Source organism: Trichechus manatus, unplaced genomic scaffold (assembly GCF_000243295.1).
Source record: "Trichechus manatus latirostris isolate Lorelei unplaced genomic scaffold, TriManLat1.0 scaffold00021, whole genome shotgun sequence".
Taxonomy (NCBI): domain Eukaryota; kingdom Metazoa; phylum Chordata; class Mammalia; order Sirenia; family Trichechidae; genus Trichechus; species Trichechus manatus.
The window spans coordinates 11,865,137-11,880,480 of record NW_004443957.1 but is presented as its reverse complement, the minus strand read 5'-3'; the positions used below and the strand labels follow the sequence as shown (position 1 = coordinate 11,880,480).

Genomic DNA, 15,344 nt, shown 5'->3' with positions numbered 1-15,344 from the left:
GTGTTCCAGATCTCTCCACGCCTCAAGGGCTACAGTTCAAGACTATCACAGAAACCACCGTGGAGGTGCAGTGGGAGCCCTTTTCATTCTCCTTCGATGGGTGGGAGATCAGCTTCATTCCAAAGGTAACACCCACCTGCCGAACTGCTAAATGGCCTTCTGGGAGTATTCATAGCCTCAACTTAGAATTAGGAGCGGGAAGGAAGGCGCTATCTAATGGCTCCCTTTATTCCATTAAGGAAGGAGCCACGGTGGCACAACAGTTAAGTGCTCAGCTGCTGATAGGTTGGTGGTTCAAACTCAACCAGTGGCTGCTCCAGAAAAAGACCTGGTGATCTGCTCCCATAAAAATTACAGCCTGGAAAACACTATGGGACAGTTCTACTCTGTTACATGGGGTTGCTGTAAGTAGAAAATTGACTCTATGGCACCCAACAACAATTCCATTAAGGATGCAAAATGGCATTTGGGGGGGTGCCTAAGCTATAGAACATTTTTTTTCCCAAAGGTGTGCTGACGACTGACTAATAAGAGCAACCCCAAGCCTAGCACCCTGGTCTTGAATAGCAGGAGGATTTAGGAAGCTGCTGCCAGCTCAGCTCTCTGCTCAGAAAGCTCTAGGGTTTGACTATCTGTGATTTTAGCCAGTCTGAAAACCAGACTCTCCAAAAGTTGAGGCTTATCTTTAGGATATTAGAAAAGCCAAACTGAATTAGCCACGTAGCCCACAGGCTCATTCTGTTATAGACAGTTGCCCTAAAAGTCAGCTTGCATGGCTTCAATCTCTAAAGGTTAGATACGTAATACAAAGCACCTTGGTTTCCCTGAAGTTTTTCCTAATGAATTTATAACCTATGAATTGAGCAAAATTCTCTTTAAACAAATTAAACTGTCAGTCTTTGAGTTAAAAAGTATCTTAAGATTCCTTTCCACTCTTTAAGGAAGTATTTTATTTTATTAATCCTAAAACTAACATTTCCAAGTTGCCAGAGGTACCTGCCCAGGCTAATTTGTTGACCTTACCCATGTTCTCCCTAACTGTACCATTCATGAAGGTGTAAAGTTCAGTCATACTCCTTGCCTCTGTCTTCATCCTTCGGTATCAAAGAGCTTTTTTTTTTTTTTTTCAGTCATTTGTCAGACTGAAGTCATTTTTAATGACAGATGACATATTTTTGGCCAACAGGATTGTGATTTCACCATTCTTTCACTTCAAAATTCTTAGAGCCATGGGCTGTTGGAGCTACAAAAGACCTTCAAGTTCACAGAGTACAACGTCTCATTTTACGTCTAGTTTAGTTTAGTTTACATAAGCTAAGAGCCACGTAACTTAAATGGCATCACACAGCTAAAGGTGAGAGTCCAGCTCTCTACTTCCTAGTCCAGGGCTCTGTCCGCGAAACCAGGGGTTGCCCCACTCTCGTATGTGTATGTAGTCGTGTCATGATAAGCTAAATACATGTAAACAGACATTCTATAAAAATGTTTTATAATGTGGTTTGTTGTTGTTAGTTGCCGTTGAGTCAATTCTGACTCACGGAGACCCCATGTATGCAGAGTAGAACAGCTCCATAGAGTTTTCAAGCCTGTGACCTTTTGGAAGCAGATTGCCAGGTATGTCTTCCAAGGAGCCTCTGGGTCGGTTCAAACTGCCGACTTTTTGGTTGGTGGTTGAGTGCTTAACTGTTTGTACCAGCCAGTGTCTCCCATACTTATCTTAGTTGAAATGGCCAATAAAGTATGACAGGCAACTAGGTTTGTAACAGGACAGAAAGAACCATGTAACCTACTGCTCAGTCAGAAAAAAAATGATGCCAGGTTTGCCTGTTTTACATCTAATATGTAAAACTGAATAAGAGATGGGATGGCCAGGGTAGGCCAAGGTCAAACACATAGCCACATGGAGTAAAAGTTCTTGATCAGTAGGTTGAGTCACTGGGGAACATGGATCAGACTGATTCATAATAGTCTGACTATAAATTACATACAGGGCACTTTGGATGACATGAACAGAGACCAGAGAACAGGGGAGAAGGGTATGCCAGCAAAAGCCCCCTCATGTCTCTTCCATTTCCAGGGCTACCCATAGAAAATATTAACCTGGACCCAACATCATCAAGATGATCTTTCTCCTTTTCTTTCCTGCTACCAGTGCTTTTCCTTTCTCTCTCCTTTGTGTGATTCTTTGGTCCCTGCTCCCTTCTTCTTCTCGTTGTACTTCATAGTCAATGTGTCACTGAGCTGTAATTTATCTGGGTTAAGGGGAAACAAAATATTGACAGATTTGCACCCAAGGTAAGATCACGAGAAACCCCAGATAGCAAAATAACAGCTCCAACTCATAAAAAACTGGGAATGTCTTAGTTTAAAACATGTTGCATGTGTATATAAAGATGTTTACACACATACAAACACAACTCTACTCTTCTAAATCGCCAAGGGCATACTCCTCAAGAAAAATGCCAACAAAAGTCTGATGGATGTTAACCATAACCATCAAACATTTAATCTTTGGCAGGAAACAATCTGCATCACCTCGTGACTAATTTTTATTGGCAACCTCAACAAAGTCAGGAAAGGCCAAAGAAATGTTCTTGAAAATTTGTTCTCTATTTGCCAAATCCTCATAAATGGTGGAAATCTTATTGCACTTTTTGGGAGTTGTTTTTGGCCCCAGACATTCAGCTGTCAGCATGGAAGAAACAGACATGGCCCCATTTCTAATTCCCAAACAGCAATCAGTGTTCCACACCTTCATCTTTCTCTTATTGGATTTCTCTCCTATTGATTTTCTCTTTTAATTTCCCTGCTTTTCCCTTCCTCCCACCTTCCAGAACAATGAAGGAGGGGTGATTGCTCAGCTCCCCAGTGATGTTACATCCTTCAACCAGACGGGTCTGAAGCCTGGGGAGGAATACATTGTCAATGTGGTGGCTCTGAAAGAGCAAGCCCGGAGCCCCCCTACCTCGGCCAGCGTCTCCACTGGTGAGTGTCTCCAGCTCTTCTCCCTGTAGCTACCTATTAGCTCACTCACGAAACAGAACTGCAGAAATCTCCCAAGAAGTAGAGGGACAAAAGAGGTACTAGGATTCCTCCCAGAGCTGAGAGTGATTTTGGTACCCTAGAGATGGAGCTACTTTACCAGATGCTTAGCTGAGCATCTTCCCAACTGCTCATCCTTGCAAGCCCAGAAATCTAGGAGTGCATTCTCCAGTGTAATTCATCTGATCTTACTTATCAAGAGACCTCATTCGTCAGTCCCTAGTGTCATGAGCTTTGGAACCAGCAAGAGTTGACTCACTGCTCACCTATTGTGATATTTGGGGAAAGCCACCTAAAACCTTCCCAAGACTCAATGAAGAAGAATAATGAGAAACAATAATACCTCCTTCATTGAGTTGATACAAGGATAGACATGATTAACCCTATATTGATGAGAGTGAGTGCCCAATATTTGGAAACTGCACATATATACCCAGAGAACACACTTAGAAGTAAAAGCAGTAGGAAATGAATCATTCAAAACCAGGAGGTGTAGGTTTGGCCAATGTTCAAGGTGACAACTTAAGTTGATGACTGTTTCATCCCCACAGTTCATCTCATTCATGATCATTATATCTCCAGGTTTGATTTACCAAATGGATAGTATTTTTCCTTCTTGTTTCCTTATCTAACAAAGGATGTTCAACTTCAATGCTGGAAATGTGCAATTGTGATGCGTGTGTGTGTGCCCTCACCAAGAATTTTTCGAAAGTTATAAATGGCATCTGTTATCACCCTTGGTCACCATTTTATTGGTGGGAGAGCTGAGACTCGGAAGTTAAGCAATTTTCCACATCAATGACAGGCATTGAGATAGGTGCATATAGGTACAGCTTTATTTTTCATAAACAGAAATTGACACCTAAGGAAGCCCATCTTGAGTCTAGGACAAAAAGCTGACTTGACTGAAAGAGGAAGCCACACCACTGTGTAATGAGACTATGTTTATGTATTAGTGGTTCATACGCTGCCACTCGGATCCAAACTAAACAGCATCAGGTGTTGAGGCTTGTGCTCAGTGTAGAAAGTATTGGTTGAAAACTATTGTGGCATCTGTTTGTGTTCCATTAAAGCCCTAGGGTTCATCCAACCAGGGCAGCTCCACTTTTGTCTGTTTTATATTTTGTATAGACATTTAAGATTTTGTTATTTACAAAAAAAAAAAAAGTTTTACCAAGAAGCAAAAAAGCTTGAAAGCCACTCTTCTAATCCAAAAATGTTGTAGAAGAAATCTTAGTAGCCATGAAACCTCAATGTTCTGTAGGAATCTTTCCAGATGTCAATGGCCTAAGTTTTTCCACAGGCTTTGCTCCACGCAAAGTTATGCTTGAACCTGAAGAGTTGACATTTGATAATATATGTAGATTCCCCTCTTTTGATATGTAATAGTTTCTGGGTCTCCAAGTCATTCCTGTGCTTTGATATTAAGAAAAACAGCTAGAAGGAGAAGACAGTTCATGAAAGGGCAGAGAACATTACAGTTGTATAATGTTTTTCTTCCAAAGTATTAGGAGTACTTAGAGAAGGTAGTCCAACCCTGCCTCACTCTTATACTCAAACCACATGTTTACAAAATTTGCAATATTTTTTGGTTTGGAAGTTCCTTGAGATCGAAATTAAAAGTTACAGATCTAGAAATTTGTGGTAAGCTTAGGCAGAATTTTTTCAATTAAGGGGAAAAAAAAAAAAAAAAAAACTTTTCTAGTTAATATTTTGGCCTTGTGTGCAGTCATGAAGAAATGGAAAGAAAAACATTTATTCCAGTTTACTTTTTGAGTAGGACCTGTGTTTGTTTAGAAATTAGGGCTTAAGTTGAAAGAAAGCAAGTTGATGCTTCCTTGTCTGGAACGCAACATAACTACCAAGTGGCCAACCCAAGGGCAGAATCCAGGGGTGGCTACACAAAAGATGGCTGGCGCTCAGCCCTGTCTGCTGTTTTTAGGAAACGATTGTTTAATTATTTCCTTCTGCTGAGGTCTGACCTGCACCAAGTCTTCCCCCTTCTGTCCCTCCCCTGTGAAGCTCTGAGCCCTCATCAGGCATTCAGACTGGCTTCTTTCAGGCAGGCCATTTTGTAAACGCAGATTACAAGACCTCCTGCAGCTAGAGCTTTCCGAGCTATATAATCACAGTCTAATGTGGTCAATCCACTATGATTAGGTTCTTTGAATTTAAAGAGTTGAAGGACAAAAGCCTTATCTGCGCAGTTGAGTTTCAGTGACAACTTTTATTTTTTTCAAGAAGCTCCAGTACACTGAAATGCTTCCCCTTCTTTCTCATGGAAGAAGAGGGTCATCTATGCTTTCACTTACTTAGCACTGGTTTACTGAGTGCCTACGGTGTGCCAGGCGTTACTCGTATATAGCAGCTAGGAGGCCATTTCCCCCATTTCATAATTCAATTAAACTAAACCAAAAAGGCCTGAGTTATCTAAACTCACCAAACGCAGCATGCGAAAAAGACAACATGTGGATGTGCTCTGTTCAATCACATTACTGCCCAAATATAAAAAATGGGACTTCATTTTAACTCCAATACAGATGGCACCGATTTGGTCTGGTGATATTCATTTGGCTGGTGCTAGACCAAAAATCCTCAACTGTTTAGCAGAAAACAGGACTAGGCTAAACCCAGAAAGAGGGGGTGACTAGGGACAGACTCAACTCTGAAAAACGCTAAGGTCAGCTGAGACAGTCCTCAGGGAGACATCCGTTCTGGGGACAGAGTAGAAGGTGGTTCAGCAGAGGCACAGCCAGACGAGGGGGCAGAGGGGGGCACTTGCCACAGGTGCAAGTCCAAGGGGGCAGTAGTGGAGTCACTAGGGGGGGTGCACCCGGTGACACTGTCAGAGGGGGTGACACCACTCGGTTCAGATACGTCCAAGACCAAACTATGCAGAACTTGAGCTGCTCCAGAAAGTCCGTGCCCACTTCAGCCATGTTTTGACGCAGCTCTTTGCTGTTGCAGCTCTCAGTAACTGCTGGGTTGATTAAGCCGCCCTAAGGTGCCGCTCGTGCCACTGCTGTTGCAGCCGGGCGCCCCGGGAGCCCGCCTGTCCACCCGCCACCGGCCGTGATAGGGGCGGCAGGCGCGCTTGTCTTTTCCTTTCCACAGCAGCTATCAACGTCTGTTTACCTTGAAATTGGGGGTGGAGGTAGGAGTGTGCACAATTGAGAGATTGCCCCTGAGCACTCTTTACCCTCGCTAGGCCCCTGTGGTCCAGATGGTGGATTGTTTTTAAAAAAAAATCATGTCTTAGTCAAGACTTTGTGGTAATAAGGAAGAGAAACTTACTTAAACTAGCTGAAACAAAAGAGAGTTTATTGGAAGGACACAGAGTGTCTCATGGAACATCAAGGCCAGACGTCCATCTGGGCCTCATGAAAGATTTGAACCAGAAAATGGAAAGTCAGTAATCGAGTTACCCTCTATATCTTTGTGGAGGTACCACATGTTCACTCGTTTCTGCTTCTCTCTGCATATCTGCTCCATTCTCTCCTCTCTGTCCCTCTCATTTCCCTCTCTCTCTCTCTCTGTCTATCTTCCTCACTCCCACTTTTTTTCTCTCTCTCCGACCAGATAGATATTTTCTGTTTTTGTATGACTATGGTAGAAAATAGCCACCCCAGCCCTGGCTCCACATGGTCCAAAATCAACCAGAGTCTCTGGTTCTGATTCCAAATTCCTGAAGAATATTAACATTAATATTAATCAGCTCCAGCCAGAGGAGTGTATCACATAAAAATGCAAATATGGAGGCTAGGCCCACTCTTTTAGTCATTGATGTGTAATTCTCAAAGAAAGGCATGTGGGCCAAGCAGTCATCCTATGAGGAGCCGAGAACACCATTTTCTGTTCTCCTCACTAAGCCCTTTCTTTTTCTATTTCCCTTCTACATTCTCTCACCCTCTCCCCCACCCCATAAAAATGAAATTAGGATCTAATTCAGTATGAGTAGGACCCTAAGTGAGTGCTGGAACCATGGATGGCCAAGCACTATAGGAAATCAACCAACTTTTCTAGGGGAATGTCATTCCAATATGGTGACCCTCTCAGCTGCACAGTGCGACAGATCATGTTTATGGAATAGTGATTCATACTTTGGCACTTGGATCTGAACTAAACAGCATCAGGTGCTGAGACTTATGCTCAGTCTAGAAAACAGTGGTTTAAAACCATTGTGGCTTTGGTCCATGTTCCATTAGAGCCCCAGGGTTCCATGGCCGTGCCTCAAGGCAAGGATCAAGTGGAGATCCAGACCTGTAATTACTCTCTCCCATGCCCATGCATACACCCTCGAACCAGGGAAACTCCACTTTTATCTGTTTTGCATTTCACACAGCCATTTAAGATTTTGTTACTGTTTTTATAAAGTTTCAGAGGCTTATGAAAGACATATGCTAAAGAACCTTGAGGACCTGTGGGCACTTGCAGTGCCCTTTTAGCTCAGGAATGTGCAAGAAAAGATGAAAAAAACAAAAAAGAATGACCCAGAAAAGGCTTAGGTCTTTTTTTTTCAGAGGGGCAAGTTTCCCCAGAAGACATGTTTCATGTCTACAAGTGCAAATGTCTGCTGGGTTTTGGTACAGTCTTAGTGGCTGCGTTTGCTGGGTGGCTAGTATGGCTGAGTTGTGTCAACTTTTGGATGGTCATGGTGGCCTTTTTGGCAGCCGCAATGAAAGTTTCAGATGTTTAGACAGAGTTGGTCATGTCATAAATCTTTCTTCAGTGCTCAAAGAAGTTGAGAGCTAGGCAACAGGGCACACGACCAGAGGCTCCATGTGCAGTTCTCTGTCCCATTACCTTCAGACAAAATCAGTGCTCATTCTCTCAAGACAGTAAGTGCCCTTCCTCTCCCTAAACTATAAAATTCCAGCACTTGAAAACCACAGCTTGGGGAGAGAGGAATTAGATCAAGATTCAGGTGAACTGAGTTTCAGTCAGAGTCCCTGGGTGATACAAATGGTTAATGCACTTGGCTGCTAACCAAAACATTGGGGGTTTGAGTTCACCCAGTGGCAGCTCAGAAGAAAGGCCTGGCTATCTGCTTCTGAAAAATCAGCCATTGAAAACCCTGTGGAGCACGGTTCTACTCTGAGGTACATGGTGTCACCATGACTCAGAGTTGAATCTCTGGCAACTGGTGGTTTGGAGTTCCAGTGTCAGTTTCCCTATTGTCAAACTACGTGTCCTCAAGAAAGATACTTAATCTCACTGTGCCTCATTTTCCCCATCTGTAAAATGGGATAATAATTCTCATCCTCTCATTGATTGGCCAGGTGAATGTAAGGAGGAAGGAGAGAGCTGATGTTGAATGCTTATTTCTCAATCAAACTTTTATGTTCTATTTGATTCTTCTCATTCAGTCATTGATGGGCCCACGCAGATCCTGGTTCGAGATGTCTCCGACACCGTGGCTTTTGTGGAGTGGACCCCACCTCGAGCCAAAGTCGATTTCATTCTCTTGAAATATGGCTTAGTGGGTGGGGAAGGTGGGAAGACCACCTTCCGGCTGCAACCCCCTCTGAGCCAATACTCAGTGCAGGCCCTGAGGCCTGGTTCTCCCTACGAGGTGTCGGTCAGTGCAGTCCGAGGGACCAATGAGAGCGATCCCACGACCACCCGGTTTACAACAGGTAAGACTGTGGAGGCGGAGAAACTTGGAGCAGAGAGGGTGTGGAGTCAGCTCGTGGCATCATCATGACAAGAGGAGAATTAAGGAAATGAGATGATGTGTACTTGGGCATAAATGTTGCCACAGATGCGGCCAGAAGGAAGCAAGAGGTTTCAGGCCTCCTGGTGATGTTCACATCACAGTACAGAGGAAGAAGCAGTGCACCAGTGGTAAGGAGCACAACGTTCTAGTCTTGCCTCGTCCACCAGTTAGCCTGGTATAAGTCCCGTCTCCCTTGGAGGTCTCATGTTTCCCACTCGTAAAATGAAAAATTTGTCTTGAAGACGTTTTTAAGCATTCATGCTGCTAATCCAAATGGCAATTTTGTCAGAGTTCAGAAGAGGTGCCCCCTTCCTCAAGACATTTAACTGTTACTTGCTAGAAATCATTGTAATAATTATATAAATCTATAATGACTACTGCCAAACCCACCAGTGGCTCTGCGGGAGAAAGATGTAGCAGCCTGCTTCCGTTAAGACTGACAGCCTTGGAAACCCTATAGGGCAATTCTGCTATGTCCTATAGGTCGTTATGAGTCAAAATTGCCTCGACGGCAGTAGGTTTGGGTTTTTTTATAATGACTACCGTACCGTGATAGGGCCCCCTGGAGCTGTGCAAGGCACAATCTATACAGCCATCAGCAGACCTTCCAACTGAGAGTCTGTGTCTCATCCTCCCATTTGAAAACACTAGCAACAAGGCTCAGTTTGAGACCCTGATCCCCAGAGACAGGGAGTAAGGCCCCTATCTGTACCTCCTGCCTTGCTATCATGACCACTGCTCTTCTCTTCCCAAGGCTGTTGGAACTTTTAAAGAGCTTCACCACCAGTCTGGAAAGGCTAGACTTCAGGGTGACTTGCGCCCTGGCCCTCACGGAACCCATCAGTCTGGCCAGCTGGTGGGCAAGGAGGACAGAGACCATCCAAAGGACAGGTTTCCTGGCACTCATCTTGGGTCAACAGGGGCCTGCTATCAGAGAGTGAGGTCCCTATCTAACCCAGATTGTCTTGACTTCTCTGTCTTGGGAAAATCACATATCAAGGAATGTTTCTGGCAACTCCAAGTTGTCCCAGGGATCAAAGGAAACTGATAACGTCTGTCAGATCTAATAACCAGCTTCTTCTGGACTGGAGTAAAGGAGAATCACTACTTCAGGCATCCAATGAATAAATAAAGCTAAAAGTAAAATAGACGGAGGCCAAAATGTCTCCCCAGTTTGGAGCATGTAGCTTAGCGTTAGAACCAGAAGGGCTTGCAAACGGTACCCCATAATTAGACTCACCCACTGGGGCAGTTCACTGAGGGCATTATGAGTCAAAATTGACTCGACGACACGAACAACAGCAATAAGAAACCCAGCGAAAGGCCACTGTGGACTTGGGCAAGTTGTGGAACTACTCAGGTAGGATTTACAGCATGGAGGAACAAGCAGAAGGCCTTATCCCTGGGGGTGGTCCACTCTGTGAGACGGGGAGAGGGAAAGGTGGTACAGAGCTCACCATTGAGTTAAGCCCAGATTCCCTAGCGTAAGAAGAAATAGAGAGGTCAGGAGTGTTACAGTAGGGTTCCCTCCACACAGAAGGAAACACTGAGAGAGGGGAAAAAAGCTTCCCCCTTAAAAGGGAGCAAGTGTAGACAGTGACATGATGGAGAAGGCAGAGTTTGACTCTGAATGAGACCCTTTTGGGTTTTCTCTCTCACCACTAGGGGGTACTGGTCAGATTTTTCTACTGAACACATTTTGGGATCCCCAGTGATTGACTGGAGTCGCTGGATGGTGCAAACAGTTAAGGCACTTAGCTGCTAACCCAAAGGTTGAAGGTTCCAGTCTACCTAGAGGTAGCTCAGAAGAAAGGCCTGGCCATCTACTTCTGAAAACCAGCCATTGAAAACCCTAAGGAGCACAGCTCTACTCTGACATACATGGGGTCACCATGAGTCAGAGCCACTCGATGGCAACTGGCTAGTGGCTGAAAATGGAACTAAATTCTGTCCATTTCTCTTCCCTTCTCCTCCCTCACTTGGCCAACAATGTTCTGAGCAGAGCACGAGAAGGGAGCGCGTGCAACGTGCCTGCTTGGTTTATTCCAAGGTCATTCTTTCCTCCTACATGCCCCCACACTCCCCACACCCGGCTTGCTCAGGATGGTGGTATCTCCTGTGGACCATGAGTCCTGCATTCTTTCCTTAATTTCAGGACAGTTTTTGTTTGAAAAGTAGTTTCTTTGTGCTTTGCTCAGATAAGGAGTTTGAAGAGGCAAAACAGAGAGCTCTCCAGCAGCCTGATAAAAAGCAATTTCTTGATGTTTAGGCCGACAAGATGGAAGCAGGATTGGCTGGTGGCCCAGGAAAATTCCAATCAAGACAATTACATTCTGCCTCCTAGAAGCTCCCCCTGAGTTTCAGTTAGTTCACTGCTGCGGGTTCTCTTTCCAGTTGCCTTGCGGATTGGCAGCTGTTAGGCAGCTGCCTTCTCTATGCAGCCTCTGCTTGTGCACCTCAGCCCCGCTGCCGTCTGCTGCAGGAGGGTTGGGGAGTTACGGATGGTTTTGCATACAAACTCTCAGGCCCGGGGTTGGCAGGTGCCAGCTGAATGATGAGAGGGTGTCCGGACCCTCACGGTAGAGTCCTCAGTCATTTCAGAAGTCCACTTAAATTCAAATTAGCCAAAGTGCTTTTCCAGGTGATGGCTTCCACACTAGGAGCGCACTAATGGCACAGGCAGTTAAAACAGAGATTTGCTTCCTGCATGGGGAGAGGGATATTTGCCTGGATCTTAGAGCCGCTTTGGAAAAGAAATGAGCCCTGATTGGAGCATGCAAAGGCCAGTGGTTGGCCAGTCTCCAAATCCCCAGTCTGCCCCCAGCCACTCTGGCTTCGGTCACCCTCAGTGGGGAGCCCCAGTGACAGTTTCTCCATCGGCACCAGGACATTCAGCCAACCACATTCAGCCAACCAGAGGCCACTGCTTTAACCGGAATGCCCCAGACCAAACCTCCCGTTAATGTGCAAATCCCAACAGTCCAAGCTGCTACCTGCTCCCCAGTCGTCTCTGGGATTTTCCAGGGAATGCTTTCACAAACTCAACCTGGATGGCCCTTCTTACCCCAACCAAGATTCTGGCTTCAGACAGCAGAGGGGAGCTTCCTGCCCTGGTAAGACCTACTTCCTTCAGTCAAAGCTACTCTTCCCCTGCTCTGCCTCACCCCAAGCATCGTCAAAGCCCTACAGCTAAAATACTTGACAAGGCTTTTCTAACGGCTTTGAGGTAGCCGACTAAACAGAGAATTGACAATATTCACTCAGTCACTTCACATATGTTTATTGAACACCTACTAGGTGCTCAGCACAGTACTAGGCGCTGCGGCTGCAGAATAAACAAGATATACAGGATCTCTGTTCTCAGGGAGCTAGCTATATTCCAGTGGGGGAAAGTGGACAATGAAGAAGAAAACAAATAGATAAGATCACTTCCATCATGAGTGTTATCTGGGAGGTGAAATGGATGACATAGAGGGAGGGAGGCTACAATGGAATGAGTGATTCAGAAAGGCCTCTCTGAGGAGGTAACATTTTAGCTAAAAGGTAAGAGACCCAAGCCATGTGAAGTTCTGGGAACAGCATTCCAGGCAAAGGCGGTAGCCAGTGCAAAGGCCCTGAGGTGGGAATAAGCCTGATGTGTTTTAAGAGTGGAAAAAAGGCAGTATGGCTGGATCACAGTGAATAAGGGTGTAAGTGATACAAGGTGATGTCTGAGAAGCAGATAGGGCTAGATTATGCAGGTCCCTCCCTGCAGGCTACCATAAGGAGTTTGGATTTTACTGTAAGCCCAACAGGAAGCAACAACAAAGTTTTAAGCCGGGGAACTAGATGATCTCAAAGTTGGCGGTTTGAGCCACCCACCCCCCGCCCCCAGAAATGCCCCGGAAGAAAGGCCTGCAATCTACTCTGGACATTGAAAACTGTATGGAGCATAGTTCTTCTCTGCAACACATGGGATCATCATTGAATTGACTCGATGGCAACTGGTTTGTTTTATTGTTTTTTGACCCACGGGGCACCAGAGTGTATCTTGCCCTCTGACCGAAGAGAAATGAAAAAACAAAAACCATAGTCGGACATGTCTGAGGTCGGTGGGGTTTAGTTGTGAAAAGTACTATGTACAAGATTCAGCCTTAATCCCAACCGTAACCCTGACTTCTTTTTGCTCCAGTCTGGGCCACACACCCCACGCCCAGTCTTACCCCTTTGCCCAGCCTCTCTTCCCCATGTGAGGGTCCAGGGTGTCCCTCCCACAGGCCTCAATGCCCAGGCTCCTCTCTCCATCCAACAACTGCTGGAAAAATAACACACACAGCTCATCCAGAAGGCATACTATCCTCATTGACTAAGGAAACGTTTCTCAGAAAGACAAGCTGCAGAGACATAAATCTGCTAAAAGATTCGCCCAATTTACATCACTAAACAGAACACTTCTCAGTCCAGAGCATTTGCATTCAGATTGAGTCACAGAGTTCCAATCTCCTCAAGAACAATTGGTGGATACTTGCCTTGCATTTGCAAATTAAAACTGTCCACTGGAGGTTTCCTCAGAACAAATGGCTTGTCCACTCCAAAGTTAACTTCAGGTCTCAAAGACAAGACCTGTTTAGAACTTTTTAAACAGCAGATTTTCACCACAGCACCTCATGATACTGCAGGTTGTTTAAGTTGCAAAGATGGTCAGTCCTGGGAGAGGGAAGCAGCCCCAGGCCTGTGAGAGAGTTCCTGAGGCCAGTGGTCATGGCATTGGAAGACCAGAGAGCAACCACTGGGGTACCATGCTGTGAGAATTCAGCAAGAGCTTCGGAGGCAACAGGAAGCCAGCCCAGTGCCTGGGCACCTATTTTTGCACCAGGCACCATGCTGCACACTTCACATGCATTGTTTAATCTGTGCAACAGTCCGAATTGGTGGTATGATTAGCCCATTTTACAGATGTGGACATCAAGGACCAGTGAGGTCAGAAGATTTGCTCATGGTCACATCCCAGTTACCGACAGAGCTGAGGCTCGAACTGAGGTCTGACTGCAAGCCCATAGTCTTTCCACTGCATTTCATCTCCTGTATGTTTAATTTTTCTGTGTCTAAGCAAGGAAACTCATGCAAAGACAGTTTACACTTCAAAATTTGAAATCAACTGTCTTCTTTTTGCTCGATGTTCAATTCTGATATTACTCTCTTCTCGTTTAACCTCTTGGGAGCTTTCTCTGATTTTCTCCTACAGGTTTTTCCCTTGCTTTGTTTTCAACTTTGTGAGATTAATTAGTTCATTTTAAACTTTCTAGCACACCCCTGGAACTCTTGAATGGAAATGAGGGCAGTGTGAAGTGTGTTCATATCTAACTCCCAAGTAAAACTCTCTAACCTGCCCAAGGAATTTGTCCCGGCTAACCTGCCAGATGGGGCATTGGTGGTTCAGTGGTAGAATTCTTGCCTTCCATGCAGGAGACCCAGGTTCAATGCATCTCATGTGCAGCCGCCACCCCTCTGTCAGTGGAGGTCTGTGCATTGCTATGATGCTGAATAGGTTTCAGCAGAGTTTCCAGTCTAAGATGGGCTAAGGAAGAAAAGCCCAGTGATCTACTTCCAAAAATCAGCCAGTGAAAACCGTCTGGATCGCGATGGTCCAATCCCATTGTTCATGGGGTCGCCGTGAGTCAGCTGACTGGAGGAGAGCTAACAATAACAACAACCCAGCTAAGGGGAAACTACAGGGTTCATTCAAATGTAAAGCAGAGTCCAGAAGTGTCTGTTCTTACCCGAAAGCTTTTAAAGTTCAAGATGCATGACAAATGTACATTCTCCTATGTGATGCTGGTGATGTCTGACTCTTTTTAGAGATTGATGCCCCTAAGAACTTGCGAGTTGGTTCTCGCACAGCAACCAGCCTTGACCTCGAGTGGGACAACAGCGAGGCAGAGGTCCAGGAGTACAAGGTTGTGTACAGCACCCTGGCGGGTGAACAGTACCATGAGCTCCTGGTCCCCAAGAGCACTGGTCCAACCACCAGAGCCACTCTCACAGGTGAGTGAGCCCTGTTTCCTAGGGGCACATAGGTTGCTGAGTCTCCACCCTCACATCTCTCTCTCCAACCCACCCACCCCACATACATCCAAACCATTGCCAGATCACATTGATTTAATCTCCTAAGTACCTATCAAATATGTCTAGTACTCTCTCCATCTGCACTGCCGTCACCGTTCTAAGATACTATCATCTCTTGTCTGAACCACTGCAATAACCCCCTGCATTCTCTCTTGCTCCCTCCTAATTTAGTCTTCACACCATCAGTGGTCTATTCAAAGTGCTTTTCTAATTATGCCATCCCATGGTGCATACATCTCAGGAACTTCCCGTTGCTTTTAGAATAACACTGCAAAGCCATAGCATGGGCCACATGGCCCTGCATGATTTACCCCCGCCTTCTTCTCTAGTCTCACCACCCACCTGCTTCCCCAGGTGCTGTCAGTGCTCCAGGCCCACAGGACCTCAAACTCATCTTCCCTCCTGTCACAGAGCTTTGCACAGACTCTCTCACCCACCTCCTGTACCCAGTTAACATGTGCTTCCCTTTTAGCTCTCAGTA

General features: G+C 45.4%; 1 protein-coding gene across 2 annotated transcripts in view; it reads left to right on the top strand.

Moving 5' to 3' along the window:
• Positions 1–15,344, top strand: part of TNR (tenascin R) — a 497,374-nt gene that overhangs the window by 427,640 nt on the left and 54,390 nt on the right. For both annotated transcript variants that reach the window (XM_023728058.1, XM_004372844.1), the window contains exons 6-9: positions 10–125; positions 2,835–2,985; positions 8,409–8,678; positions 14,597–14,782. In XM_023728058.1, the coding sequence (XP_023583826.1) occupies positions 10–125; positions 2,835–2,985; positions 8,409–8,678; positions 14,597–14,782 (723 nt within the window). The remainder of the gene's footprint in view (positions 1–9; positions 126–2,834; positions 2,986–8,408; positions 8,679–14,596; positions 14,783–15,344) is intronic.